Below are 27,832 nucleotides of genomic sequence, written 5' to 3' on the forward strand. Positions count from 1 at the left end.
GTAACAAATTTATAAAAGGTCATGCAAATTACGAATTGAGGTGTTCAATTGGAACATAACTTAGTTTGTGTATCTCAATATAATAACTTGACGAATTTAAGAGGTTGGATATGCATTAAGTCATATATATATATATATATATATATATATATATATATACCACTTAACGATGATTAACAAGTGAAGATAAACAAAACATGTAATTATTTTATTAAATCACTTAATCATGATAATTGCATTCATTTGATGTGAACACCTGATTCCGGATACTCCCTTTGTCCTCATTCCTTTTTAGTATGTTTAAAATAGGATGACATGTTTTTTTATTTGATAAATATTTGAAGAAATTATCTATAATTTATTCATATTAAATCTCACTTATTTGGTAAAAAAACGTAAAAGTATAATCTTGATTAACAATTGAAAGTAGCTATGAATCTAATCAAATAACATCACATAGATTGATAAATTGAGACAAATGAAGTATTACCAAATTGTATCATGGTTGGTGGTTATAGTACTATTAAAAAAATACCATCAAATTTCCATTATTCATTTTTTCAATTATTATTATTTGAGTTTTAAAGTATAGTATATAAGAAAAAAAAATTCAGCTTTCATTGTTCTGGAGTGAAGGCGCCATCTTTGCAATGGCAACCCTTCGCAGGCTCATCATCCCCTTTCGTTCTTCTCTTCTTGTAAGCTCTCTCTTTTACCTCTATTCTTTCTGGGTTTTCTGCAGCTCCTTTTTTTTTTTTTTTTGGTGTAAATCATGTTTTATTTTATTTCAATTATAGATTTGAATACCCTTTTGATAGGAGTCGCTTAAGGTAGCATTTTTTTTTTTTTGGCAATTTAATGGCCTAAGATGAGATTTTATGAATGTCTTGTTTATATACTTTGTGGGTTTCTGTAACAAATACAGATTTATTGATAAAATATGCAGTTCATAAGACTTGTGTATCTATATTTTGTTTAGTGTCCTTTTTTTTGGTTAAATATTTTGTGGGTTTGTGTAAAAAATGCTTATAAGTAAACATATGAACTTCATATCCCTATAATCTTGTGTATCTACTATTTCCTTTGTGGTTTTATTGTGTGTAATCAGAGGATAAGAATACCCTTTTGATAGGTTCACTAATAGTAGCAAATCCTTTTTCCTTGATTGTTAGTTGTACCTCTGTTGTTTATATCGTGTGGAGCTTTCAGTGGTGGATCCTGGATTTTTACTAAGGGTTTTGAAAAATAAAAATGTAGTGCTTGGGATTTGAATTTGAAACCTCAACATGAAGTTTGAATCCCTAAACCACTGATCCAACCTATATTCTTATGTTCACTGGATTCAAAATATATATATACTCATTAAAAAAATTAAAATACCTTATATATACTGGATAATATTTGCCGAGTGGGTTCAGGTGCCCGTCACAACCCTATAGATCCGCCCCTATGAGCTTTGTCTTCATGCTGCTTAAGAACAAATGTCATCCTTATACCTGTGTAATCTTGTCTATATATAGATGTCTTTGTGATTATTTAATGTTTTAATTAACATTTTGGCCGTAGGAGTGTCTAGCCCTTTCAGTAGGTGTCATTTATGGTGGAAAATTTCTATGTTGCTCGGACTCTTCAAAAATGTTGATGGGTGTGTGTTGGATACTCTAAAAGTAGTGCATTTTGGAGAATACGGCACGGGTGCGGTGACAATTTTGAGAGTTTGAGTAACGTAGGCAAAATTTATTTCAGAGTACATGACACACTTATATAGTTTGTGGATTTTGCATAGATGATAGAGTACCTTTCTAGCTTATATGTTTTTTTTTTTTTAACAAACATATCCCACTCATGTACCTATATAAACTTGTGCATGTACGTATGTCATTGTAGGTGTTTGTGTATTATCGTTTGGATCATAGATATGAATACCCTTTTTGATAGTGTCACTGATAGTAGCAAATTTTGCTGCAGAGGACAAGTTATTCTCATTATGGATGTAAAGAAGGTACTTGTTTTCTCCTTTGTTGTGTGTTTGTTGAAACATCTTTTCATGTTGTGTTTGATTTGTAAGTAGCTCTGCTGTACCGGAAAACCTAATGAACATTTTTTCTTGGAAACACAGGGTTTTTAGGAGGCGGTTGTCGTCGATGTAGTAGTATAGCGTCTTCAGAACCAAAAGTATTGAAGTTTGAAGACCAAGAAAAACTGTTAGCAAATGCAAAAGATTCACTTTCTGAGGAAGAAATTTCGAAAATTAGGGAAGAATATAATGCTGCGAAGGAGAAGTTTCTAAAGATTCCTGATGCATTGAAACAAATGCCCAAAATGAATCCTAAAGGTTGCCCACGTTTTCTTCTGTCATATTGTAGTGCATTTAACCTTCTATTTGAACTTCTACTACCATTTGAGGATTGGATTGAATTTCGGTGGGATAATGTTTATTATTAGGTATATACGTTAATAAGAATGTGCGGTTGGACAGCATACAAGTCTATGGATTCGACTATGATTACACGTTGGCGCATTACTCCTCCAATTTACAGTGCTTGATTTACGATCTTGCAAAACAGCATCTAGTTAATGAGGTTTGTTTCTGTACTCTTTCCTTGTGGTAGCTATTCAAAGAATATACTTTAAAAAAGAATATGCAGTGTTTTGCGGTTAAAGTAAACAACCATTGATGGATTGCTCTCTTTTTCATTTTGTGCTTCAGTTCAAATATCCTGATACTTGCTTGGAGTTCAAGTATGATCCAAGTTTTCCCATCAGAGGGTTATACTATGACAAATCAAAGGGTTGTCTTATGAAGTTGGACTTTTTTGGGTCAATTGAGCTTGACGGGTGCTACTACGGCAGGCGCAAGGTGAAGTTCAGCAAGCTCCCTATTATGTTCGTTTTGATTTTTCCATGGAATTTTTTTGGGAATACCTTATTTATGTAGTTATTTATTTCATTAAATAAATTAAAACACTTGTATTCTTTGGGGATAACTTACTTTCCTGCTTTTTTGAGCCGAGGGTGTATCAAAAACAATCTCTCTGCCCTGCAAAGGTAGAGGTAAGGTCTGTGTACATCCTACCCCCCCCCGACCCCACTTGTGGGATTACACTGGGTATGTTGTTGTTGTTGTTCTTTGGGGACAACTGGTATTCTGGTAGCGCGAGGCTAAATGGCATCACTTTTTGGGGGGATGCAATAAGTTTTATTGATGTCATGAGAAAAAAGCTCCATATTTTTTTGAGGATGCAGTAGGTTTCTTGAGGGTGTTCTTAATAATAAAAATAAAAATTAATCTTCAGCCTCGTAATGCAAGACGCTAAAGGGCATCATTGACATGAAGACTTTGAATGTGGGGATGTCAGTAAGGAGGGACACATTCGTCTTCAAGCCCTTAGGGCTTTGATATGTAATTAAGAGCGCGACATGAGATGTGTATGTTAAATGCACATACAGGTTCAAACCTCCCATTTTTAAATGGAGAAGACTAGAGGAATAGACCTATTATCGGTCAAATTTCAAACCATGTGCCACCCCCTTGTGGGTTCTCGGTTTAAAAAAAAATAGACATTCCCATTCAGTTCCATATAACATCCTCATTTTTTCCAAGTATATCATCATTGACATCCCTTGAAGAAGGGTGGCTCCACCACTGCCTCTAACCATATAAAGTCCATATTTTTTTTTGATAAAAGTTAAAGTACCATATAAAGTCCATATTAACACTACCTTTTCTAGAGAATGTTAGTAGTAATAGTATTTGTTTAATATTTTTTTTCTAACATTTGAAGGAATAGCAATTTTTTAAAGGGAAAAGGGTCAAATACACTATCGAAAACGTCTAGATATACTCTCCGTTTAAAGTTTGGTTCACTCTTGCCCTCGCCGTCCAACTTTTGACATAGATATGCCCTTATGGGCGTTAGTTGGTCTGCTGGAAATATCCAGTTCATTTTACATTTCTTTAAATGCCAAATGAAATTGCTACGTCATTTTTACAGTACCACATGACATTTATATTAAAAGGGAAAGGGGTCAATTATGCCCCTAATCTGACCCATAAATCAACCCCTCTTTGAACTTGATCTTTCCAATACTAAGCTCCTCTGACGTTGGGTATTGTGTTGGCTGATGTTGAACCAATCTCTGCCACAATTCAATAAACCTTAATCTCAGATTCAAGATTACAAGTAACCAATAGTAGAAAAAACAGGTCTTTTCAAACTAATCAAACTTGTAACTCTTTCTTCATAAAGATCTAAGACCCATAAAGCTACATCAAGAGAAATATTTCAGGTGAAAATGGGAGAATTCAGGAAATCAGATGAAGCTCCATTTCTTCACCGATTCTCATACAAATAATCACATGTACATATGTAAATTAAAAGAATTAAAATGACACAAATTATATGATAAAACATATCTAAAGGGGAGAAAACGGTAAGAGACCTCATCTTTCAACATATGGAGCAAGGTGGTCTTTCTGGCATTATCGAGACCCAAAAACAAGATCTTAGCCTCTTTCTGCCATAAACCAAGGGTTGCCAGAATGCCATAGAACCAATCTACCAAGAACATCGTTGATCCGGTTCGCTTTTCCTCCAATCCGAAAGAACCCAATCAAAGCCCTAAAAGAGGGGTTGATTTATGGGTCGGATTAGGGGCATAATTGACCCCTTTCCCTTTTAATATAAATGACATGTGGTAATGCAAAAATGACGTGGAAATTCCATTTGGCATTTAAAGAAGTGTAAAATGAGCTGGATATTTCCAGCGGACCAACTAACGCCCATAAGGGCATATCTATGCCAAAAGTTGGACGGTGAGGGCACGAGTGAGCCAAACTTTAAACGGGGGTATATCTAGACGTTTTCGAATAGTTTAGGGGCATATTTGACCCTTTTCCCTTTTTTAAAAATGGATTATCCATTTCAAAAAAATATATTTTTATAACAGGAGTAGAATTATTATTGATTTCTGATATTACAAAAGGTAGTTCAGAAGATGTGATAAAAGCACAAGAAATAATGAATAAAGTGAAAAAATTGAGCAAATATTCTAACATAATGAGGATTGATGGTACAACGCAAGGTGGGGAAAAGAGAAGGAATATAGCATCTAAGTTGTTGAGAGCTAATACCTCTTTTTCTAAAACCCGTTTACACTTCTCCATCCAATGTCCCGGGGAGGGGGGAGGGGGAGGGGGGCTGTCTTTACCAGATGTGAATGCCTTCTTCAATATTGGGTTTCTCTTGGAAGTTGGATGCCTTGCTGGTTGATTTGTTGTATGTATCAAAACAAAATTGACACCCGAAAGCATCTAATAGTTGATAATCTGATGTAGTTACCTATTTCAAAAAAAAAAAAAAAATAGTTGATAATCTGATGCTCACTGATGTTAAATTTTGCAGCTCAGCCGTGAGGAAATAGATGAGATGTATGGTACAAGACATATTGGCCGTGATCAAGCACGAGAACTAGTTTGTTTGATGGATTTCTTTTGTTTCAGTGAGGTTAGTTTATAGTGTTTTGATCTCTTATATTTTTTACCAGTTTCAGTTTTCTTGCTCCTTGCTTGACCACTTGCTTTTACTTGTCAATCAACACAGTTTTCCCTTTTAACATTTGACTTTTTAACGCATTGAAGAACTCATTCCACATTACTAACAAGATTGCACTCATCAGGCATGTATATGTATTTTGTTTAGCTGCATGGGTCTCCAAATCATGAAAAATATTGGTGACAAATGTTTTAAAAAATTAAGAGACATCAAGAGTGGACATGCTTTAGAAACCAGCTATGCAGTATGGAATACAAATATAAGCTGTTTGTTGCAGCAACTGTGTGCAAACTTGTCGTTTTCTTCTTGAACTAAAAAACATAAAAAAATAAAATAAAATCATTTCTTACCACAATTTATAGTCAAATGCTCAAGAGCAAATTCTTAAGTAGGGTGTTACAGGTGGATATTGCCATCTTCATGTCTCTATATTCCCATTCAAAACAAACTTGGTAAGTTTTCCAATTGGATAGTTTAAAACCATCTTTAACTGCTCATAGGTCAGCTCTTTATTTGACTTATGCTATCTGATGTATGTGTTAGTTGTATGATCAGCTGGCTACTATTAAAAGATCCTTTTTTGTTTATCAATTAAGCAAAAGCGGATAATGTTGTACTCTATTCGTCCCATATTTTTTGTAGCTCATATTTTATGGATGAAGGGTTGTCACATTTCTAGAGTTAGTTTCTTTAGATTATTTACAACACATTAACACCTTACACTTCTCGTCTAATTACTTATAAAAGGGCATTAGAATAACATAAAAAGCCCTCCACTTCTCGTAAAATGTGAATCTTGTAAAGAAGTATGTGTGACAGATTTAAAGAAGAATAAAAAAGGAAGATGGGCCTGATCAAGAAAATAAAAAGGAACAGACAAGAGGAAGATATGGAATGTGGAATTATTAAACTCAAGTCTCTCACTCTTTTTATTTTTTAATCTTCTTCTGAAAAAATAATTGATCATAAGTGTACTTTTTCTGGATTTCCGCGCATTTTTCAGCATAGTAGACCCTTTTGGTTTGATCTAATTTTAGTTTGTTCTTCCCTCATCTGATCCAAGTAATAGCAGTTGAAAATTTTCATTTGAAGTCCACAGCAAACTGATCCTTATTGAAAAGAATACTCACTTTGTTCCATCTTCTATGACATTCTTTCCATTTTAGTTTGTTCCAAATATCTTGGACGTTTGGGTAGTCATACCTTATGATTGTGTAGTGTAAAGTAAAGGTACAGCGTAATAGGGATTAGGCGATTAATGATTCTCTTATCTTCAAGAATGTTGTCTTCAAATAAAGTAAAATGATGCATTAGATAAGTTGCCGAAGATTTTTATTAGTGGCTTTTTGACCTCTTGGGTTCTCTTTTATTTTCTTTTTTGCAGGCCTGCCTTATTGCTGATATTGTGCAACATTTTGTTGACGCTAAATTGGAATTTGATGCTCGTTACGTATATGAAGATGTGAATCGAGCGATACAGTATGTTCATAATAGCGGGTTAGTTCACAGAGGAATTCTTGCTGACCCCCCCAGATACCTTGTAAAGAATGTAAGTATTACCATAGTTACTCTGTACATATAGCAACTTTCAGAACTGTCACCTTCTAGACCTAATTTCACCCATCTCTCTTCCAGGATCAGCTGCTACGCTTTCTAAGGATGCTGAAGGATAAAGGAAAGAAACTTTTCTTGTTGACCAACTCGCCCTTTTATTTTGTGGATGGAGGGATGCGCTTTATGTTGCAGGTATTTTCAAGTGGAACAATACAAATTTGTAATCTTTTGGCTTAATATGGATCGCTCGTTTGCTTCGTCTGCGATTCTACTTTCCTTAGATAATTTTTATGATCAGCTCTACTTTTCTTGGAACTTCATTACCATTTTAGTTTACATGTGACATTGGCAGAGTGTGTTCCTAAGTTTGTGTTTATCTGTGGCATGTAAATAGAGAAGATAAGAGCACTCCTTGCGCTGAAATATTTTGACCTCAACTAGCTGAAACATTGTTGTCTTTTACTGGTGATTTAGTTTTAGTTGCATAAGTGGACTACAAAGTGCAAAAAGGAGCTGGGAACTTATGGTGGAAATTAGTGTGCTGGTGTCCTTTTTTTAATTACTTGACATTTAGAAGATCCATAGCAGAAAATTATTTTGGCGATCTATTCTTTCTTTCCCACTTTCCCTTGAATTCTCTATATATATCTGTGACTCTGTATCTCTGTGATTCTTTTCACGGTGCGTGTGTATTCTGGTAATGCCACTCCCGGACATTATCTGCACATCTAATGTTTGGTCTAGCCTGTTTCGAAAGTGACAGTGTTATTTGATTCTTTGGCACTGTGGCAATCTTTCTTTTCATGCTTCATTTAAGTGCTTTAAATTTTATACATCTGCAACTGTTTCTTAGTTCCTTTTTCTGGAGCTGCACATTAAGTTAAGCAAGTTTCTTTTCTTTGTGACATTAATTCATTAGTTTGAGGTATAGTTTGGTATGTTAGAATTCCCCGTCGGTCCTGTTAAGTGTATGAGTTGTAGTGTCTTTACATGGTCTTTGCGAATTACACCACTTGTGCTAGCTTTTGGAGTTGAGTTTGTCCCAACTCCCAAGGTCCATTTTTTTAACATGTTCTGGAGGTGGACCCTTCCCTGATGTTGGCCAGCCTATGTTGAGGTCACCCATGTTGTATCGTTCCTTCTGAATGTCCAAATCCTGGCTGTTCTGGAGGGTGTTAATTTAGTTGAGCATGGGTTGTAGTCTCTTCATATGATCTTGAACAGTTCTCACAACTAGCTAGCCTTTTGGTTCCAAGTTAGGCCCAAGTTCTATTTTTTTAACGAAATGCACTCTATATTACCACTTCTTGTAGTTCACAATTATGGTAATTGTGGAATAAGATTATTGAATAATTTCATTCATATCTTTCTATGTCATGTACATGGCTTTATATATACATAAAAGATTGTGGAATAGAATCACCTAAATCTTTACATTAAGAGAAAGAATCAGAGATATGATATTCTAGATTACCACAATTATACTAAGATCTTAGAGGATCATATCTTGATATGAAGAATATCTTCTCATCTTAGAGGATCACATCTTTGATGACAAGAATATCTTCTTGGAAATCCTCCATCAGCCAACACTCCCCCTCAAGCGGGTGAATGGATATCTTCCATTCCTAGCTTGCTTATTAGATCTTGAAACATATTGTTTGGCAATCCTTTTGTTAAAACATCAGCAACCTGATCTTTTGTAGATACAAATGGCGTACAAATGAGTCCGTTATCTAATTTCTCCTTAATGAAATGTCTGTCTACCTCAATATGCTTAGTGCGATCATGTTGTACAGGATTATGAGCTATACTTATTGCTGATTTATTGTCACAATATAGCCTCATAGGTCCTTCCCATCTTATCTTCAAATCATCAAGGATTATCTTTAGCCATAACAACTCACAAACTCCCATCGCCATGGATCTAAACTCAGATTCTGCACTTGATCTAGCTACTACATTTTGTTTTTTACTCCTCCAAGTCACCAGATTTCCTCCTAAGAAGGTGCAATATCCAGAACTTGACCTTCGATCCACTAATGAACCAGCATAGTCCGCATCTGTATAAGCCTCTAAAACCATGTTTCCTCCTCTTTTGAATAATATTCCTTTTCCTGGACTTCCTTTAAGATATTGTAGAATCCGGTTGACAGCTTGAAGATGCATTTCTCTAGGATCATGCATAAATTGGCTAACAACACTTACAGCAAATGCAATGTCCGGCCTTGTATGGGACAAGTAAATCAATTTCCCTACAAGCCTTTGATACAAGCCTTTATCTACCACTGAATCTTCTGGAGCATTGCACAATCTATGATTGTATTCAATTGGTGTAGCCACTGGTTTACACCCTAATTTTCCTGTTTCTTTCAACAAATCAAGCACATATTTTTGTTGGGAAATAAAGATTCCTTGTTTTGAGTGTGCCACTTCGATTCCCAAAAAATACTTTAATTTCCCAAGCTCTTTGATGTCAAATTCCTTGAGTAAACACTTCTTCAAATTTTGTATCTCCTCTGAATCATCACCTGTTACTATGATGTCATCCACATAAACCAACAATGCTGTCACTTTTCCTATTTTTGAGTGTCGTATGAACAAGGTGTGGTCTCCTTGACTTTGTCGATACCCTAGCTTGATCATAACCTTTGTAAATCTTCCAAACCATGCACGAGGTGATTGCTTTAATCCATAGAGTGCCTTCTTCAGTCTACACACCATTCCCTTCTTGCTTTCAAAAGCAGGTGGCACCTCCATATAGATCTCCTCATCTAAGTCTCCATGTAAAAAGGCATTTTTTACATCAAATTGTTGTAGGTTCCAATTAAAAACTGCAGCCAATGATAATAAAATTCTCACTGTATTCATTTTTGCCACTGGGGCAAAAGTCTCCAAATAATCAGTTCCATAAGGTTTGTGTATAACTCTTTGCTACCAAACGTGCTTTATATCTTTCTATGGACCCATCTGACTTATATTTCACAGTAAACACCCATCTGCATCTGACCAACCTTTTTCCTTTTGGTAATTCCACAATATCCCAAGTTTTGTTTTTCTCCAATGCTTCCATTTCTACCTTCATAGCTTTCTCCCATTCTTTATTTCCTAATGCTTCAGACAAATTTCTGGGGATAGGAATTGTGTGGAGGTTACAGAGAAAAGCTTTATGACTTGGGGATAGATTTTGATATGTCATGGAGAGGCTCAAAGGGTGTTGTGTGCAAGTTCTGGTTCCTTTTCTGATTGCAATGGGAAGGTCAAGGACATTAGGTTGGTTAAATTCTTCTTCATGATCAGTTTGGTTTGGTGTTTCTGACGGTTCAATAAGTTCAGGATGGGTATCAGGAGCAGTAACCTGAGGAGATGATTGCAACCGAGTAGTTTGATCAGTTAGTCTCTTTCTTCTGGAATATACCTGCAATGGTAGATTATTTTCTAGAATTCCATTATCTATATTTGGATTAGGAGACTCAATGGGTTCATTTGGATTTAGAGACTTAGGTGACTGTAGCAATGGTGACTCAGGCAAGGATTTGGCACGACTAGAAATGGACAAATCAAATAGTGACAAGTCTAGAGGTTCCTTTCCCTCCAGTGACTCCCCCTGATTGTAAGAATGATTAAAAAAGGATTCACTCTCATCAAATGTGACATCTGCGGAAACAAAGAATTTCTTTGATGATGGTTGATAACACTTGTAACCTTTTTGAGTAGGAGAATATCCTATGAAAACACACTTAAGAGCACGTGGGTCTAATTTACCTCTATTTTGAGAATGAATATGAACATAGGCAACACTTCCAAAGATTCTAGGAACCAATTTATTGGAAATTTCAAAATTTGGAAAGAAATTCCTAAGAGTATCAAGCGGATTTTGAAAGTTCAGAATTCTTGATGGCATTCTGTTACTAAGATGTGCAGCAGTTAGGACAGCTTCCCCCCAATACTGTTTTGGCACCTTTTTGTGAAACAATAATGATCTAGTAATGTCAAGTAACAGACCATTTCTTCTCTCTGCTATCCCATTTTGTTGAGGAGTATTGACACATGAAGATTCATGAATAATTCCCTCTTTTTGGAAGAAAATAGAGAGGTTTTGATTGAAGTAGTCCTTGGCATTATCAGATCGAAATCTTTTAATTGGCACATCATGTTGGGTTTTGATCATATTAAAAAAGGTAGGAAGAATTTGACTGACATCTGATTTTTGCTTTAGCAAATAGATCCACGTAACTCTTGTACAATCATCAATGAATGATACAAACCATCTAGCACCAGAAATATTAGGAATGGGAGAGGGTCCCCAAATATCACTATGAATAAGAGAGAATGGAGTTTGACATCTTTTGTGACTAATTGGAAAGGAAGTACGTTTGTGTTTTGCAATTTCACAATCATCTCAATGAAAAGACTCAACAATCAAATCTTTGAACAAAGATGGGAACATCCTTTTGATTACATAAAAGGAAGGGTGACCTAACCGACGATGATAAAGCCATACTTTCTCTTTATTGGACATGATAGATTCAGACAAGAATGAACTAGACAAGGAATTCTTAGATATATATTCACCATTGTGGAAATCCAAACAATAAAGACCACCTTTCTCACTAGCACGCCCAATCATCTCCTTCGTGTTCTGTTCCTGAAATAAGCAATATGAAGGGAAGAAAGTTACTTGGCATTTGGAATCTTTGGTGAGTTTCTGGATAGAAATGAGATTTGCAGATAACTTTGGGATATGAAGGACATCTTTAAGTATCAAGGATTTTCCAAGTGGTATGTCTCCTTGCCCAGCTACAGTAATAACTGAACCATCAGCTATAGTTATTTTTTTATAGCTAGGACAAGGGGAATATGATATGAAGAGATGAAAGAGACTGGTCATGTGATCAGTTGCCCCGGAATCAACCACCCACGTTGGAGAAAGTTTGTCTGAGACATTAGTAATAAAAGAGTAAGAAATACCTGTGAAGGCCAATGAACAACTACCTGTTGAAGCTGAATGTTGCAAATCTCCAATTGAAACTGTAGAGTTATTCTCTACGGTTGCAGAAACATTCTCAGAGACTGGAATATTTGCGGCAGTACCATTTTCAGACATGGTTTGGGCAGATAAAGATAGCAAAATGGGATTTTTTCAAGATAGGATGAATAAAATTGGCCAGGAATAAGCCTAAAGCTCTGATACCATGTGGAATAAGATTATTGAATAATTTCATTCATATCTTTCTATGTCATGTACATGGCTTTATATATACATAAAAGATTGTGGAATAGAATCACCTAAATCTTTACATTAAGAGAAAGAATCAGAGATATGATATTCTAGATTACCACAATTATACTAAGATCTTAGAGGATCATATCTTGATATGAAGAATATCTTCTCATCTTAGAGGATCACATCTTTGATGACAAGAATATCGTCTTGGAAATCCTCTATCAGCCAACAGTAATATTATAAGATTACTCAAGATTTTTGTGGTTAGGATGAGCATAACCTCATTTTCCCCTAGGGAATACAGTTTGATACTTGCATCTTTCTTTTCATGTCTGCTTTAATTGTATTGTCTATTATTACTTTGTTCTATTAGTCTGGAAGTAAAACAAGTTCTCCAACTTGACACCTTTTCTTTTTGGTATATATTTCATTAGGATTCTTTGGGTCAGCAAGATTCCTGGAAGGAACTTTTTGATGTCGTAATTGCTAAAGCAAACAAGCCAGAGTTTTACAAATCGGACCATCCATTTCGGTTTGGTTCTCTACCATTAAGTTCTCTGCCAAGTTTTCATTGCATATAACACTGGTTCCAACTATGCCATTCCTGCCCATCATCATTGTTTTTGGGATTAATAAGAGAGTTCTGTTTTTTTTTTTTTTAATTATGTCTATTTTGATTTGGTTTTTAGGACGTAGCACGTCTTCTTCTACGTTGCAATTCACTATATAAAACATTTTCCACCAATATCCTCTTCTTAAGGTTAACTGTCTCGTGCTACTATCACATACAGTATTGCCTCTTTGTATTTATTGAATGTTCTGCAGCTGCTATGATGTGGAGAAGGACACATTGGCTTTTACAAAAGTTGATGCTTTCTTGCCCGGTAAAATTTACTACCATGGATGCCTTAAAGCATTCTTGCAGATTACAAAGTGGAAAGGTCCAGAGGTATGCTTAACAAAATACTACAGCTTTTTCATGGCAAGGAAACTTTGTTTTCTGTTATTATATATATGCAAGTTTGACAAATTAACTTAGACAGACCGTCTCGTTTCTATGTATCTATCCATTTCATCTCCCAACCTCGTTCATTACATTACTGAGATAAACTCTCATGAAACTTCAGGTGATATATTTTGGGGATCACCTCTTTAGTGATCTCAGAGGTCCTTCAAAAGCAGGGTGGCGGACTGCTGCCATCATCCATGAATTGAAGGTATGCTTTCTTTTAGTTTTTATTCTGTTGATGTTATGCCTATTTCTATTTTAGCCATAGTCTCCATCTGTACCGTTTTAGATTTAACTAATTTTTCTTGTATAATGGATCTTCTCAAATATTTGCTAAATAACTTTACCATTAAAAAATAGTATTAACTTGTACTGCTCCTTATATAAGCTTCTAACTATGTAAATTTAACATATAAAAACTACCCTTAGCAATAAAAGATGATTTGTTTTCGACCAAGAATTCTTTGTTCCTGCTTGTTTATTGCAGAAGTTGTTGAAGCATAAACTCTTGATATCAATATGAAGCATATTTATACACTATATAAGGCCTTACTAGTTTAAAATAGGGACTGGGAATCTGGATTATATATAGTTTACTTTTAGTGAGGCGGTGGTGTCCGGGCTAGCTTGACTATTCCATCGGATACCTGCAACGTTCCACTAACTCTACCCACTATAGTTTAGACAACAACAACACCACCTTATCCGGTGTAATCCCACAAGTGGGGTATGTGGAGGGTAGGATGTACGCCCCCTACCTTTGTGAGGTAAAGAGGTTGTTTCTTGTAGACCCTTGGCTCAAAAGAAAAGTATTTGATGCAGGATTGCAAGAAAAATAAAACACCAAAATAGCAATATACAAAACAAATCCAGCAACAAATAGTAATACATATTGAATAATAGGGAACTACAGAATAACTAAAATGATACTACTAAAAGAAGAAGAGGAGGCTAGCTCCCTGCCTTTTCCACACAAAGTGCAACAACAATCAATTAACTGCTAACCTTCTACCATAATCTTCGACCTCCATACCTTCCTATCTGAAGTTGGGAAAAAACCACCTAATGTTTTTTTTGTCTCTGTTGGAGTTTGAACTTTGGTCTCCCGTATTTGCACCCATTTCATTGACCACTAGGGTGCACCTTTGGGTACAATAAAATGCATCACTTGTTGTTATCCTTATTTAACACGTCGTTTCAGAATCTATGATGGGAGGGAGGTTTATGTCCTCTTTTTTTTCTATTGTTTTGTCAAAATGTCCTATATTCCATCTTTTGTTGATCAAAAGTTTAGTTAACTCCTGTTGTCTTTTTTGTTTCCAGAGTGAGATCATGATTCAGAATGATAATTCTTACAGATTTGAACAGGTATAACTTGATGGTCTTTCATCAATCACTTGAAACTGCACGTTCGGTTATAGAATTATATGATACGCGCTGTTAGAAGGGTCCTGATGTTGATTGCATGTGTATATGACTTGATTATTTGATTCTGTAATTTCCACATTTCATGAATTGCGAAGACCTTGTTGTTGCTACGTTGAATTTAGAAGGTTTTAAATGTACATTGGAAGATCTATACGAAGCATCCTCACCTTCCTAAACCATATCGTAATTCATGGTTTTCCTAATTATGCATTTAGGATGCATTCACATTGGAATGGCTAACAATTTAATTGCTCTACATGTGAGTTTCCTTGTCCTGTTGTCTTATTAGAACTCTACCTTTCAATTTAGGAGTAAGGTTTGCGTACACTCTACCCTCCCCATACCCCACTCATGGGATTACACTGGGTATTATGTTGTTGGTTTTGTCTCATTAGAGAGATCGCCACCTATTTTCGTCGACTTGTCCTGCACTCTTACTTAAATGAACTGCCACTGTCTAAGCAGATTGTTTAATTAGGACAAAAGTTTGCTTCATAAACTGCTTCAAATGAGTTTAACACAGAATTTTCTCGATGTATTGGTGACTTGCTTTCATTTGGCCATATGTCTTATCCGAATGTGTTTGCTGTAAATAGGCTTACATTATCCACACACTATATAAACGTTTGTACTCTAAAGGCAGATTGTTCTTTTCCGTCAGATATATCCATTTCGTTACTAACTAGCTATAATCTCTTTCCCTCCTTCCCCATTCAGGCGAAGTTTCACATAATGCAAGAACTTCTTGGTAGGCTTCATGCCACTGCAACTAGTAGTATGACAAGTGAAGCATACAAGTCTCTCCTTAGGGAGCTCAATGATGAGAGACAAAAGACTCGCTACAAAATGAAGGGAATGTTCAATAAATCGTTTGGAGCTACGTTCCTCACTGATACTGGTCAGGAATCTGCTTTTGCTTACCACATTCATCAATATGCAGATATCTATACTAGTAAGCCCGAGAATTTTTTGTACTATCCACCTGAGGCTTGGTTTCATGTGCCCTATGATATAAAAATCATGCCACACCATCTAAAGGTAATCTTTTCTTTCCCTTAAAAAGGTTTAGTCATGTCTTTTATTTTACTACTTTAGACAACGTGTGCAAAAGTTCATCTATAACTTTCTTGAAGTATCTATGCCTCCGTCTCAATCTGTATGATTTAGTTTGATTTGTGCAGTTATTAAGATCTATGGCAAATGCTTGAATGTAATTTATATCAAGTTTGGTATAGAAATGTTAAAAAACGTGGTTTGAAATATGAAAAGATGTTGTATACCTTTGCCAATCAAAAAAGGCGAACAGATGCTGCAATAAGCGTAGGAATAACAAAATATATCTGCATATATAAAAAGGGAAGTAGATCAAGTATCTGTCTTGGTTGTAGGTTAGTAGTAGGTACCCGGTAGGATAATTCATGTGAGTGCAACCTGGCCTAGACACCATCGTTACAAAGAAAAGGTAAAAAAGGGAAGTAAATCAAATATTTGTATTGGTAGGAGGTAGTAAGTACCCGGTATAATAGTCTATGTGAGTGCAAGATTGCAAGTTGGTCCAGATACCATGGTTATAAAAAAATAAAATGGAAATATGTCAAGTAGTTTGGGATGGAGGGAGTAGAATAGGGAAAATGAGATTATCAAGAAGCTTTCTTCATGTTGAAGGCCTAATAAAGTTTATTCATTTTCGACAAGAGGGTTGCTTAGATGGTAAGCACCCTACATCTCCAACTCTAAGATTTTGGGTTCGAGTCACCAAGGGAGCAAAAGCTACTAGGGAGGGATAAAAACGAAAAAAAAGTTTATTTCATCTTCCAAAGTTTTGCTTTATTTTGGCAAGTTTCATTCTCAGTTGAAGTAGTTCTTGTGAAGTCCTAGTACTTAAGTTATCCATTTTTTTCCAGAATAATGAATCATGAAACTTGGATGCAATAATTTTGAATTCATGCTGTTCTAGATAATGAATTTTCATCAAGTTTTCACCCCTCTGATACGTTACACGTCGAATCGATTGCAGTTAACATGAGTTATATGATTTTTTTTGTCTATCTCATGTCCCTATACTGATATGAAAGTTTCCTTTACAGGTTTCATCAAATTTGTTCAGGACTTGACTACATCAATCATATTGCCAAATGCCCAAAGAGATCTTAAATCAATATACTTAACTTTACGGTGACCTGAATATCTCCAACGACCCCATTCTCCGGAAGAAATCACTCAAATTTTTGGTAGATTCATCGGTATTCTAGACTCGTAGTGTTCTGATAAAATTGGAACGATACAGAAAAAAGTAACGTTTTGGTTGATTATAGTACATGTCCTTATTCATTGTGAGGCATAGTTATTGTCTTTATGGAGGGAAAGGAAAGTTTTAAAGGGGCAGGCATTAGATGATTAATAATCAATTATTTTTGCAAGTAGTGAATAAAATGTATGAAACAGTACATAATGTATGTCAAAATACATTAAAAAAAAAACTGATGAGAAATTTTTCAATCATCTCAATCCAGTTTGGTATCACTTCTATATGTGGGAGCATGGCGTTTATCTAAATCCTCTTCGAAGAAAAATAATATGTATATACAATGTTAAGTTTTTATGTATATATAGTAGATGTTAAAATTCATTGACTTCTTTGTGTGTTTAATTACGCTCATTGATTTTGTTGAGAAATTGAATAAATAAGCATATACCATTATTGTTTTTTTTTAACATATGTGAGAAACTCTTAGAAGCTCAATGAAATAATATATTGACTAGAAAAACAGATAATGTAATACTAACTGTTTTAGGGATAAGAGTCTGAAAAATACTCTAACTATGGTCGGATTTGCTGTTGCGATACTAAACTTTCATGAGAACCTATTACCTCCATAGACTATTTAATACTGTATTTTAAATATATATATTTGTCCACGTGGACATAAAAAACAATGCAAAATTATAAATAGTAATGTGTTCACGTGGGCAGATATATACCTTTAAAATACACTATTAAATAGTTCAAGGGGTAAAAAAATATGGTATTAAATAGTCTAGAGAGGTAATAGGTCCTTATGAAAGTTTAGTATTGCAACAGCAAATTCGACCAAAGTTGGGTATTTTTCAGACCCTTATCCCACTATTTTAGAGTAAATATCTCAAAAGGTCATTCAACTACAAGCAATTATCTTATAAAGTCATTTAACTTTGTTTTGTATCAATAAAGTCATTCAAACATAATGATTTTCTCTTATAAAATCACTCAACCAACTTTTTCATTAAAAAGATATTAACATGATAAAATATAGAGTATTAATTTTGTGTCATATAAATATGAATTCCACGCATAAAATTAAAATCACTGCACACTAAGAAAGTTGCATGAATTTAATTATATCAAAATTGAGTCTGAATTTAATTAANCCCATTCTCCGGAAGAAATCACTCAAATTTTTGGTAGATTCATCGGTATTCTAGACTCGTATTGTTCTGATAAAATTGGAACGATACAGAAAAAAGTAACGTTTTGGTTGATTATAGTACATGTCCTTATTCATTGTGAGGCATAGTTATTGTCTTTATGGAGGGAAAGGAAAGTTTTAAAGGGGCAGGCATTAGATGATTAATAGTCAATTATTTTTGCAAGTAGTGAATAAAATGTATGAAACAGTACATAATGTATGTCAAAATACATTAAAAAAAAAAAAAACTGATGAGAAATTTTTCAATCATCTCAATCCAGTTTGGTATCACTTCTATATGTGGGAGCATGGCGTTTATCTAAATCCTCTTCGAAGAAAAATAATATGTATATACAATGTTAAGTTTTTATGTATATATAGTAGATGTTAAAATTCATTGACTTCTTTGTGTGTTTAATTACGCTCATAGATTTTGTTGAGAAATTGAATAAATAAGTATATACCATTATTGTTTTTTTTAACATATGTGAGAAACTCTTAGAAGCTCAATGAAATAATATATTGACAAGAAAAACAGATAATGTAATACTAACTATTTTAGGGATAAGGATCTGAAAAATACTCTAACTATGGTCGGATTTGCTGTTGCTATACTAAACTTTCATGAGGACCTATTACCTTCATAGACTATTTAATACTGTATTTTAAATATATATATTTGTCCACGTGGACATAAAAAACAATGCAAAATTATAAATAGTAATGTGTCCACGTGGGCACATATATACCTTTAAAATACACTATTAAATAGTTCAGGGGGTAAAAAAATATGGTATTAAATAGTCTAGGGAGGTAATAGGTCCTTATGAAAGTTTAGTTTGTTTATTTGTCATTTTTTTATTATTATTTGAATAGAGGTAAAATGTGGTCTATTTAATTATTCATTTTAAAAAAGAAATCAAGTTCCTATACACAATCGTATACTTATAATTATAATCGATCTTTGATCGAAGGTCAATTTATTAAACACCAAAAATAAAAAAAATGTAAATCTACCTTTGGAGGTTAATTTATTTTTTTCACAAAAATTAAATAAATTTGAGAAGAATATTGCAAACCTATAAATTTCTAGATTTATAATTTCGACAATTATGAAAATGTTGATAGATTGTGTTTATTAAGATATGAGTTTTCTTTAATTTTGTTTAATCTGTGGGGTCCATGTCAAATGGCATAAAAATCTGATTTATTTTGTCATGTAATATATTTTTGTAATGATAAATTTGGTTGAGTAATTTTATCTCAAAGTTGAGTGATTCTATTGATACAAAACAAAGTTGAGTGACTTTTCTAGATAATTCTCCATAATTGAGTGACCTTTAAAGATATTTACTCCACTATTTTATGATGAAAGAAAAATACCATATCAATAATTCAACTAAACAAACAAATTAAAATAAAGATAAAATAGTAATCTAATTAAACTATACCTATGTAATTAATTGAACCTTGATCTAATTTTCCTCCTTGAACACTATGATCGTCTATATAATCCTCTGCCTCCAAAACCTGATAATCTATATCTATATATGTAACAAAGGAACGCAATTACAAGGCCCACTTCCATATGAAGCCAAATTAATTGAACAATGGACCGAAGATGTTTAAGCCAATAGTTGACAAAATCTCTATACGTCTTCTGTTCAATTTTCTTTTTCACACCGGATGAACTATCAATGTGTGATCGTGCATGGGATTGATAAAAAAATTCATCAATCCCATGCACGATCACACGTCCATCATTATAAATATCCCATTCAATAATATCAACGTTGTTAATAGAAACTTTTTCTGATCGAGGCAATGTAGTAACAACAATTGAATGATCAAGAAGTAGAGTTTTTAACTTGGACCCTCTATGAAAAAATGTTTCAACAACATTTTTATTTAATCCCAAAGGAACAATATGATATTGAATTAATCTATTTGGAGGATCTTGATATTTTGGAAATATTTTTAAAAAAGCTTTTTCAGTAGGACAAAATATGGTGAAATTGGTGGTATTAGGTGAAGAAGAAATAAAATTATTTAGGGTATTTTCAAGAATAATTGACATAGAAACGTACCCTTTTTTTAATAATGTATTTGGAAGATTATTTTTGGGGTTAATAATATTGATATTTGTTGGATTAAAAGAAGATGAAGAAATTATTAAAGTTGAAAAACTAAGAGAAAAAATAAAGAAAAGTAATAAAAAACTGTTTTTTGCCATGATGATTTTTTTTTTCGAGAAGCTTTGTGAATTATAAACTTTCAATTGATTGAATTACTGAAGTTTTAGTGTATTTATAGATAATTTATTTAACCTAAACCTTTGAGAATTATGATTCGTTTATTGTCCTTTTCCTATATAAATTAGGATGTTTTCTCAATTTTAATTTGGTATCTTTTTTAACGTAAATTTGGATTTCTCCTAAAATTCACTTGGCGCTTTTTCCTATGTAAATTTGTCTCCTCAGATCGGTTTGATATTTTTTTCAATTTGAATATTTTCTAAAATTCGTACTTTTTCCTACATAAATTTGAATTTCTCCTAAGATCTGTTTGGTATCTTTTCCTACATAAGTTTAGGTTTCTCGTAAATTTCGTTTGATACTTTTTCCTACATAAATTTAGATTTCTCATAAAATTCACTTGGTACTATTTTCTACGTAAATTTGCATTTCTCTTCAAATCCATTGATATTTTTTCCTACATAAATTTGATTTATTTCTAAAATTCATACTTTTTCCTATATAAATTTGTTTTTCTCCTAAGATCTGTTTGGTATCTTTTCCTACATAAATTTACATTTCTCGTATGAGGTACTTTTTTTTTTATATAAATTTGAATTCGCCTAATATTGTTGTGTCATTTGACCCGACCCGACCCAATCCGACCCGAATTCCACGAGATANTTGTTGCCTTAATCTGTGTGTCATTTCTAAAGTGGACAACTAAAAAGGGACGGAGGGAGTACTTTTTTTTATATAAATTTGAATTCGCCTAATATTGCTGTGTTATTTGACCCGACCCGACCCAATCCGACCCGAATTCCACGAGATACTAAAAACGGCGTCGTTAGATTCACTGCTTACATCCATATATAAATCAGAGCTTTCTGGATTCACAAGCAAATTATTTTTTCACAGAGAAGACTGAAAGACGAAGAAGAAACTTCCAGAAGCTCATAGAAATGGTGTCGATTGAACAAGTAGATTCACCGGCCACCGGTAAAACTTCGACGGCGGCGGCAGCAGCGGAGGCGGCGCCCTCTGGTTACGTGTCGGATGGTTACGAGACTGCGAGCGATACGGAACTGAACGGAACCGAGAATGGAAGTAATAGGGAATCTGAAAACACGATCAATACGGCGTCGTCTTCATCTGATGGAGATTTGTTGAAGGAGAAGACGCAGGAGCAGCAGCCTGAAGTAAATCAGGAACAATTGAATGAGGTAAAGTTTTATTTTTTCACTGTTTTTTAATTGATTAATTGATGTTGTTATTTTCCGCTGCTGTTAGGCATTGGAGAGTGATTTTGATGAGCTTAGGTAAGTTTAGCTTGGTTTAATCAGTTGTACATTGCGTATAATGTTTTTTAGTTTGCCTAGTGGCTAGTGGTTGATGAAGAGGTTGAGAATCCTGAGGTCTCAGGCTCAAATCTCAATCGAGATAAAAATGTTAGGTGAAAACCAGAGTTGGACCGGATACCATGTTTATGAAAATATAATGTTTTTGCGTTTGCACCAAGGGTGTGGCCTAGTGGTTGATGAAGTGGGTTGAGAATCATAAGGTCTCATTCAAATCTTAATAGATATAAAAACATTAGGTGATTTCTTCTCATTTGTCTTAGCCTTGATGGGCAGGACAGATTTACCTAATACCTGTTGTTTTGTTGGTGGGAGGTGACAACCAAGTTGGTCCGGATACTGTTTATCAAATAATAATGTTTTCGAGTTTGCACCCAAGGGTGTGGCTTAGTGGTTGATGGAGTAGGTTGAGAATCATTAGGTCTCAGTTTCAAATCTCAACACAAATAAAGACATAGGTGATTTCTCCCCATTTGTTTGTGGGCAGAGTTGTCTAGTACATGTTATCGGTGGGAGGTGGCAAGTATCTCGTGGAATTAGTTGAGGTGTGTTCAAGTTGGTCCGGACATCACGGTTATAAAAAAATTAATGTTTGAGTTCTGTAGTTCCTTTTTATTGTTTTTTGATTAAAGGTTATAGTTTGAGGTTCTGATCGTGGTTCCTTGAAATGGTGCATCGGGAAAAAATGCGGTGATCAGAATTTAAAGCCTGCAAATTCGAGATTCCTATTTTAGTTTCTTGAGATAGTGTCTCAGAGGAACTAGGTAGAATTAGGGAATTAGTTCTCAGTTTGTTAGATGCTTGCTAGTGATTCTGTTCTTTTGACGAGACAAATTTCATTTCATTGATATTACAAAAGGTGGTGTTAACAGATGTTTACATGATTACTGAGTGGCTCGACCATAACTGAAAACAATCAAGTAGCAGAATCATCTCTGCATAATAGTATTTTCTCCTTGCACCAGAAAGTTATTTGAAACGCCAAGAGTCTTTTGATATAACTAATATCCTTTCTGCAGCTAGGAATGTCTTGTGGTTCTGTAACATGTTACTAGTATGTTCTTGACACCTTCTTGGTGTATTATTAATGAGAAAAAATGTCCTCCTCGCAGCTATGGGGAAGTTATCTACATGCAAATTCAACTACTATTTCTCTTTCTCCGTTTGATTTTTCCTTTTCGACATTGAGGGATTTCATCATAAATGTATTTGTGTGAATCCAATCTGCCTGGCCTTCTTTCTCTTGTTAATATATTTTAAGGTTTTGTCCATTGCCATTTTAACTATCGCTACTGCCTATTCTGGGATTACACTGGGTATGTCGTTGTTCTTAGTTGGTGAAACTGTCCTAAGATAATAGCTCTCAACAATTATTGATATAATCCCTTCATTTTGAGGAGCAGAAAGCCTTGGCTCAAGCAAATGATGCGAAAGTTGAAGGAAATGCATTGTTTAAGGACGGGCTTTATGAAGAGGCATTGTCAAAATATGAGCTAGCTTTGCAAGTTGCAGCAGATATTCCTTCAAGTACTGAAATTCGTTCAATATGCCATGCTAATCGTGCAGCTTGTTTCACCAAACTGGTAAGCTCAGTGTATGCATTTTGTACACTCTGCATCAGATTCATAATGTCAAAATTCTGCCATGGTTTCCAAGTGTAGATAGGTTAGACTTTTTAAAGAATAGTTCTCGCCGAAATTGTCAGAAGCTTTTACATTTAGCATCTGTTTTGTTCATGACTGTATAGCTATTTATTGATTTGCATTGTTCTGCTCAGATTCTTACTGTTTTTTAGTTTATCAATTTAGTTAGGTCACAAATAAATACTGAAATCAAGTTTGCGGCTTTTGCTGATCATTTGAACATTCAAAAGACATCTTTCGTCCTTTTATATATTGGATATTAGAAATTCTGACTGGCTAGTAGGAGCCATGCTCAACTTTTTGAGCCTTTACACAACCTGTAAAAGAGCTATTCTATATATGTTCTCCACACACTATTGTTGCTGGATATCAATGGAATTACCTTTTCCTGATCAAAAAGAAATTCCGACGGGCTAAAAACAAACTAATAATAGTTTTGTCTTCTATATCCCTTTAAAGCTTAGGACCTGATAATTAAGTTCGCATGACGGTCATATTGCTTGGGGAATATGTCTAAAGCAAAACTTGAAAACTTAAACATATGGAGATGTTTGTAGTCTATGAGAAAGATGTCACATCATATTCGAGATAATCGGTGCTAGTATGGTTTTATGCTTTACCATTCTTATGAAACAGTTACATTCTACGGTATGTAGAAATTGTTCATATCTTTTGAGATAGCCTATGATGAAAGTACATCAACTGATAGGTGGATTGCGAGATTCCTTTATATGATAACTACTGTTTTATTATTATTTAGCGATAATGACTTTTACCAACTTCATTAGCTCTGTGTCCTCAGTGGTGAACCATACTGTTTCATTGTGGTTATCTCAGGTTCTTTTTTGTTCCTTTTTCTTTTCAGGTAGCTATTTTTACTCATAGGTGATTTCCTATAATTTCAGCATATGCTGTTCCATCTGCACTTGCTTGTGTGAATGTTCAATTTTAGCTCAGAGCAGATTTTGTAGATATCTGCTTTATCTGAAGTTAGCACCTGAAATTAACGAGCATGCAGACTCATACCGTAGGCTAAGAAAAACTGTAGTATTATTATTGACCCCCCAAACTCAGTCTGCTCAAAATCTGTAACAACCTAATAAAATTTTCTCGTCTCTATTCATTAAATTATGTTATCTTTCCTTTTACACCTCCGTTCTTGTGTCTCGCTGAATGATAGGGATGAGTGTGATGACAGTATGCCACCGCCCCACAAAAAAGTACTGAGGAGAGTAATCCATATTTTGATCTTTGTAATAGGAGGTTTACACCTTTGCTTTTTCTTTAATGTCTATCTGTTGTACCTTTTTTTGTATGACTTCCTCAAGTGGTCTATTTTTTTGTTGGCAAATAGACGCACTTACGTTGCAACCATGCTTTGGGAAACTATTTTACAACTTTCTTGATTGCAATGAGTTCTTATCATGCATAGTTACAAAATCTTTATAGCTCCAACCTAGTAATGGGGCTTTGTTGCCCCTTTATAGGTGGGTTACCGGATAAGGGAAAGATCCAGCCAAAAGAGTGTTATCTTTAGAAGTTGGAGGGCATGAAAACGATATACGTGTTCTTATCTTTTTCCTGCTCTAGGAGTAGTATAAAAGGGGCTTTTAGTATTATTTATCCAATTATAACTTATAAGCTACTATTATCTTCCTTATTAGGGTTCTGTATGCTGGGGGTAACACTGGCATGATGTGAAACTCTCTATTAGTTACTCCCTCCGTCCCTTTTTAGTTGTCCACTTTAGAAATGGCACACAGATTAAGGCAACAATGATTAGCACAGTAAAATTANAAAACGATATACGTGTTCTTATCTTTTTCCTGCTCTAGGAGTAGTATAAAAGGGGCTTTTAGTATTATTTATCCAATTATAACTTATAAGCTACTAGCATCTTCCTTATTAGGGTTGTGTATGCTGGGGGTAACACTGGCATGATGTGAAACTCTCTATTAGTTAGTAGTTAAAAGGCTCCAATAAGTCATTGAGAGGGTATTGCAATCATGAATCATTTGACACTAGTTATTTAACTACCTCAATGTTTGGAATAGAAACTCTAGAGCATCGGGCTGTGTGGCTCTATATTAGAGTTATTGGCAAGGAAAAAGACTAGGTGAGAAGATGTGTAGCTTAGAGAAACAATGTGGTACCTATCCTTTTGTGTATTGTTCCAAGTGAAAGGCATACAAGTGAAAATTGTTGTCTCACTATTTTTCGGCAATTTCAAAAAATAAGTTTCATACTTTAAAAAAGTAGTAGTTTACTTTGCACATATTAGAAACAACTTCCACTGTTTTCTTTGCTTTTCACATATCTTTGTTTTATACTTTTCCTGTATAGTATGTAAGGTACCAATTTGTTTATCTGTGTGAGTTTTTGTTGCATCTACTAATGATAGTGACTGTACCTTTTCATTTACAGGGGAAACATGAAGAGACGATCAAGGAATGCACAAAAGCGTTGGAACTAAATCCTACATATATAAAGGCTCTGGTTAGAAGAGCAGAGGCACATGAAAAGCTTGAACACTTTGAAGAGGCCATTACTGGTAAACATTGCGTTCTCAAGTTGTATTGTGATTATGCAGTACAATGTCATTGTGATTGGTACTTCTTAGCTGCATCACTAAATAAGTAGTACCCATACTCGCATTTACTGGCTACTTGGTGGAAATCTCATGTTTCCCGTCAGGCTCTTCTAGCTCCTTATTCCCACTCTCTGACCTGAGAAATTAGAAAAAAAATCCTTGTATGTTACTCGTATGCCTCTGGTAATAATTGCACACCACTCAAATGGGTCGTGTTATTGGTGAATAATTAAATAACTAGAATTTTACTTCGGCTCTTTTTTTCTGCTCTTATTCCCGTTTGGTTTTTCAAATCTTGCAGACATGACAAAAATCTTGGAATTGGAACCCTCACATGACCAAGCTAGGAGAACTGTGATGTGTTTAAAGCCATTAGCTGATGAGAAGCGAGAAAAGATGAAAGAAGAGATGATTGGTGAGCTTAACAGTCTCCTGTCTTTGCATTGACTAATCCTCTATTTTCTTTTCTAATGGAACTCTGTAAAATAGTAGATATTCCTCTCTATGCAACTGTTTTAATGGTTTGACATTTCTCTCCACTTATTTATGTTAGTCAGCAGGAAGGGTATATAGTCCATGTCATCAGTTCCTAGCCAATCATTTATGGTAATAAACATTGGTGTGCGCAAGCTGGCCTGGACACTGCAGTTATAAAATAAAATAAAATATGGAAATGAACATCACAATGCTAAATAGAAGTGTGTCGTTCACATGGTTGTGGACTTGCATGCTTTAGCAATTAGTTTCCTAAAATTTTACATCATTCATTTATCTGCATTCTGAAAAAAGGTATAGTAATGGCATCTGTTTAGTAAGTTTATTACCTTCATCTAAAAAAAATAGCATCAGTTTGTCTAGACCAATGCTCTTCCAGAAACAGTTGCGCACAGCTATATTCTCATTCATTTTGTTTTGTAGAGTTGATACTTAACTCATCTTCCGGCAGTTGAAGAAATTGCCTTTCTAGTGGTTTATAACTATCTGCTAGAATAATTCATCCTATGTACCGTATAATCATTCTGCCGCTATAGTTCACTTAGTATGACTCACCAAGAAACCTAAAAAAAGAAGGAAAAGAGGAAGACCAAATGCTGTTAGCTTTAATGCTTTAATTGTGTGTTGTGGCTAAATGCACTTCCGTGATAAATGTACTATTGCTACTGTTCTGGAATCCATGAGATTGCCTTTTAATCTTAGGTCCTGAGTATTTGATCTCTTCTCGACTGGTTGTCATTGAATCATCTCAAGTTCTTCTAAAGGGAGTTTGTTTTGGTTTGTAGATTAACATCTTTATTCCTGTTTGATCTGAGACAACATATGGTTTCTGTTTATGACGATTCTCCGTTTTACTTTCAAAGGAGTATAGGCATCAATCATGCTCATTGCTCACACTTCTATTTTGTGGTTCTTTGGATGCTAATGATTTGTATTTACGTTACAGGCAAGCTCAAAGAAATGGGAAACTCCATTTTGGGCCGATTTGGTATGAGCGTTGACAACTTCAAAACAGTTAAAGATCCAAACACCGGTTCCTACTCTGTTCAATTTCAGAAGTGATGAGGGGTTTTCTCATGTTGGCGAAATTTGCATTTCTTGAATGAAAGATTTAATTAAACAGGACATTTGGGTGTGCATGTTTTAAACAATGTATCACGTTATTGATTTTGAAGTATATAAGTGTTGGCCAAAAACTTGATATTTTAGGTTTCTAAATGTTATAAAAGCAGATGGCTTTGTAGCCTTGGTGTCTTTTTCTTGTCTATGTTCTAATAGAANGGACATTTGGGT

General features: G+C 34.5%; 3 protein-coding genes across 6 annotated transcripts in view; 2 read left to right on the top strand and 1 right to left on the bottom strand.

Annotated features, from left to right (window-relative positions):
* Positions 1–27,832, bottom strand: part of LOC125876066 (defensin-like protein) — a 235,779-nt gene that overhangs the window by 205,924 nt on the left and 2,023 nt on the right. The window lies entirely within an intron of this gene.
* LOC125876046 (uncharacterized) lies at positions 581–17,275 on the top strand. Of its 4 annotated transcripts, none has more exons than XM_049557150.1 (14): positions 581–698; positions 1,888–2,002; positions 2,120–2,335; positions 2,446–2,582; positions 2,711–2,860; positions 5,406–5,507; positions 6,940–7,104; positions 7,191–7,301; positions 12,771–12,868; positions 13,162–13,285; positions 13,464–13,553; positions 14,669–14,713; positions 15,491–15,811; positions 16,861–17,275. In XM_049557150.1, the coding sequence occupies exons 3-14, from the start codon at positions 2,314–2,316 to the stop codon at positions 16,885–16,887; spliced, it is 1,392 nt and encodes a 463-aa protein (XP_049413107.1). In that variant the 5' UTR covers positions 581–698; positions 1,888–2,002; positions 2,120–2,313; the 3' UTR covers positions 16,888–17,275. The 4 variants fall into 4 exon arrangements, with proteins under 4 accessions (XP_049413107.1, XP_049413106.1, XP_049413104.1 ...); XM_049557147.1 differs by having other exon boundaries at positions 592–698; positions 1,966–2,002; XM_049557148.1 differs by having other exon boundaries at positions 596–698; positions 1,969–2,002.
* On the top strand, positions 21,352–27,782 carry LOC125876059 (uncharacterized). Its single transcript, XM_049557169.1, has 5 exons — positions 21,352–21,676; positions 23,215–23,394; positions 25,879–26,005; positions 26,346–26,459; positions 27,486–27,782. Exons 1-5 carry the CDS (start codon positions 21,416–21,418, stop codon positions 27,599–27,601), a joined length of 798 nt encoding a protein of 265 aa, XP_049413126.1. The 5' UTR covers positions 21,352–21,415; the 3' UTR covers positions 27,602–27,782.

Source organism: Solanum stenotomum, chromosome 9 (assembly GCF_019186545.1).
Source record: "Solanum stenotomum isolate F172 chromosome 9, ASM1918654v1, whole genome shotgun sequence".
In the NCBI taxonomy this organism is placed as follows: Eukaryota; Viridiplantae; Streptophyta; class Magnoliopsida; order Solanales; family Solanaceae; genus Solanum; species Solanum stenotomum.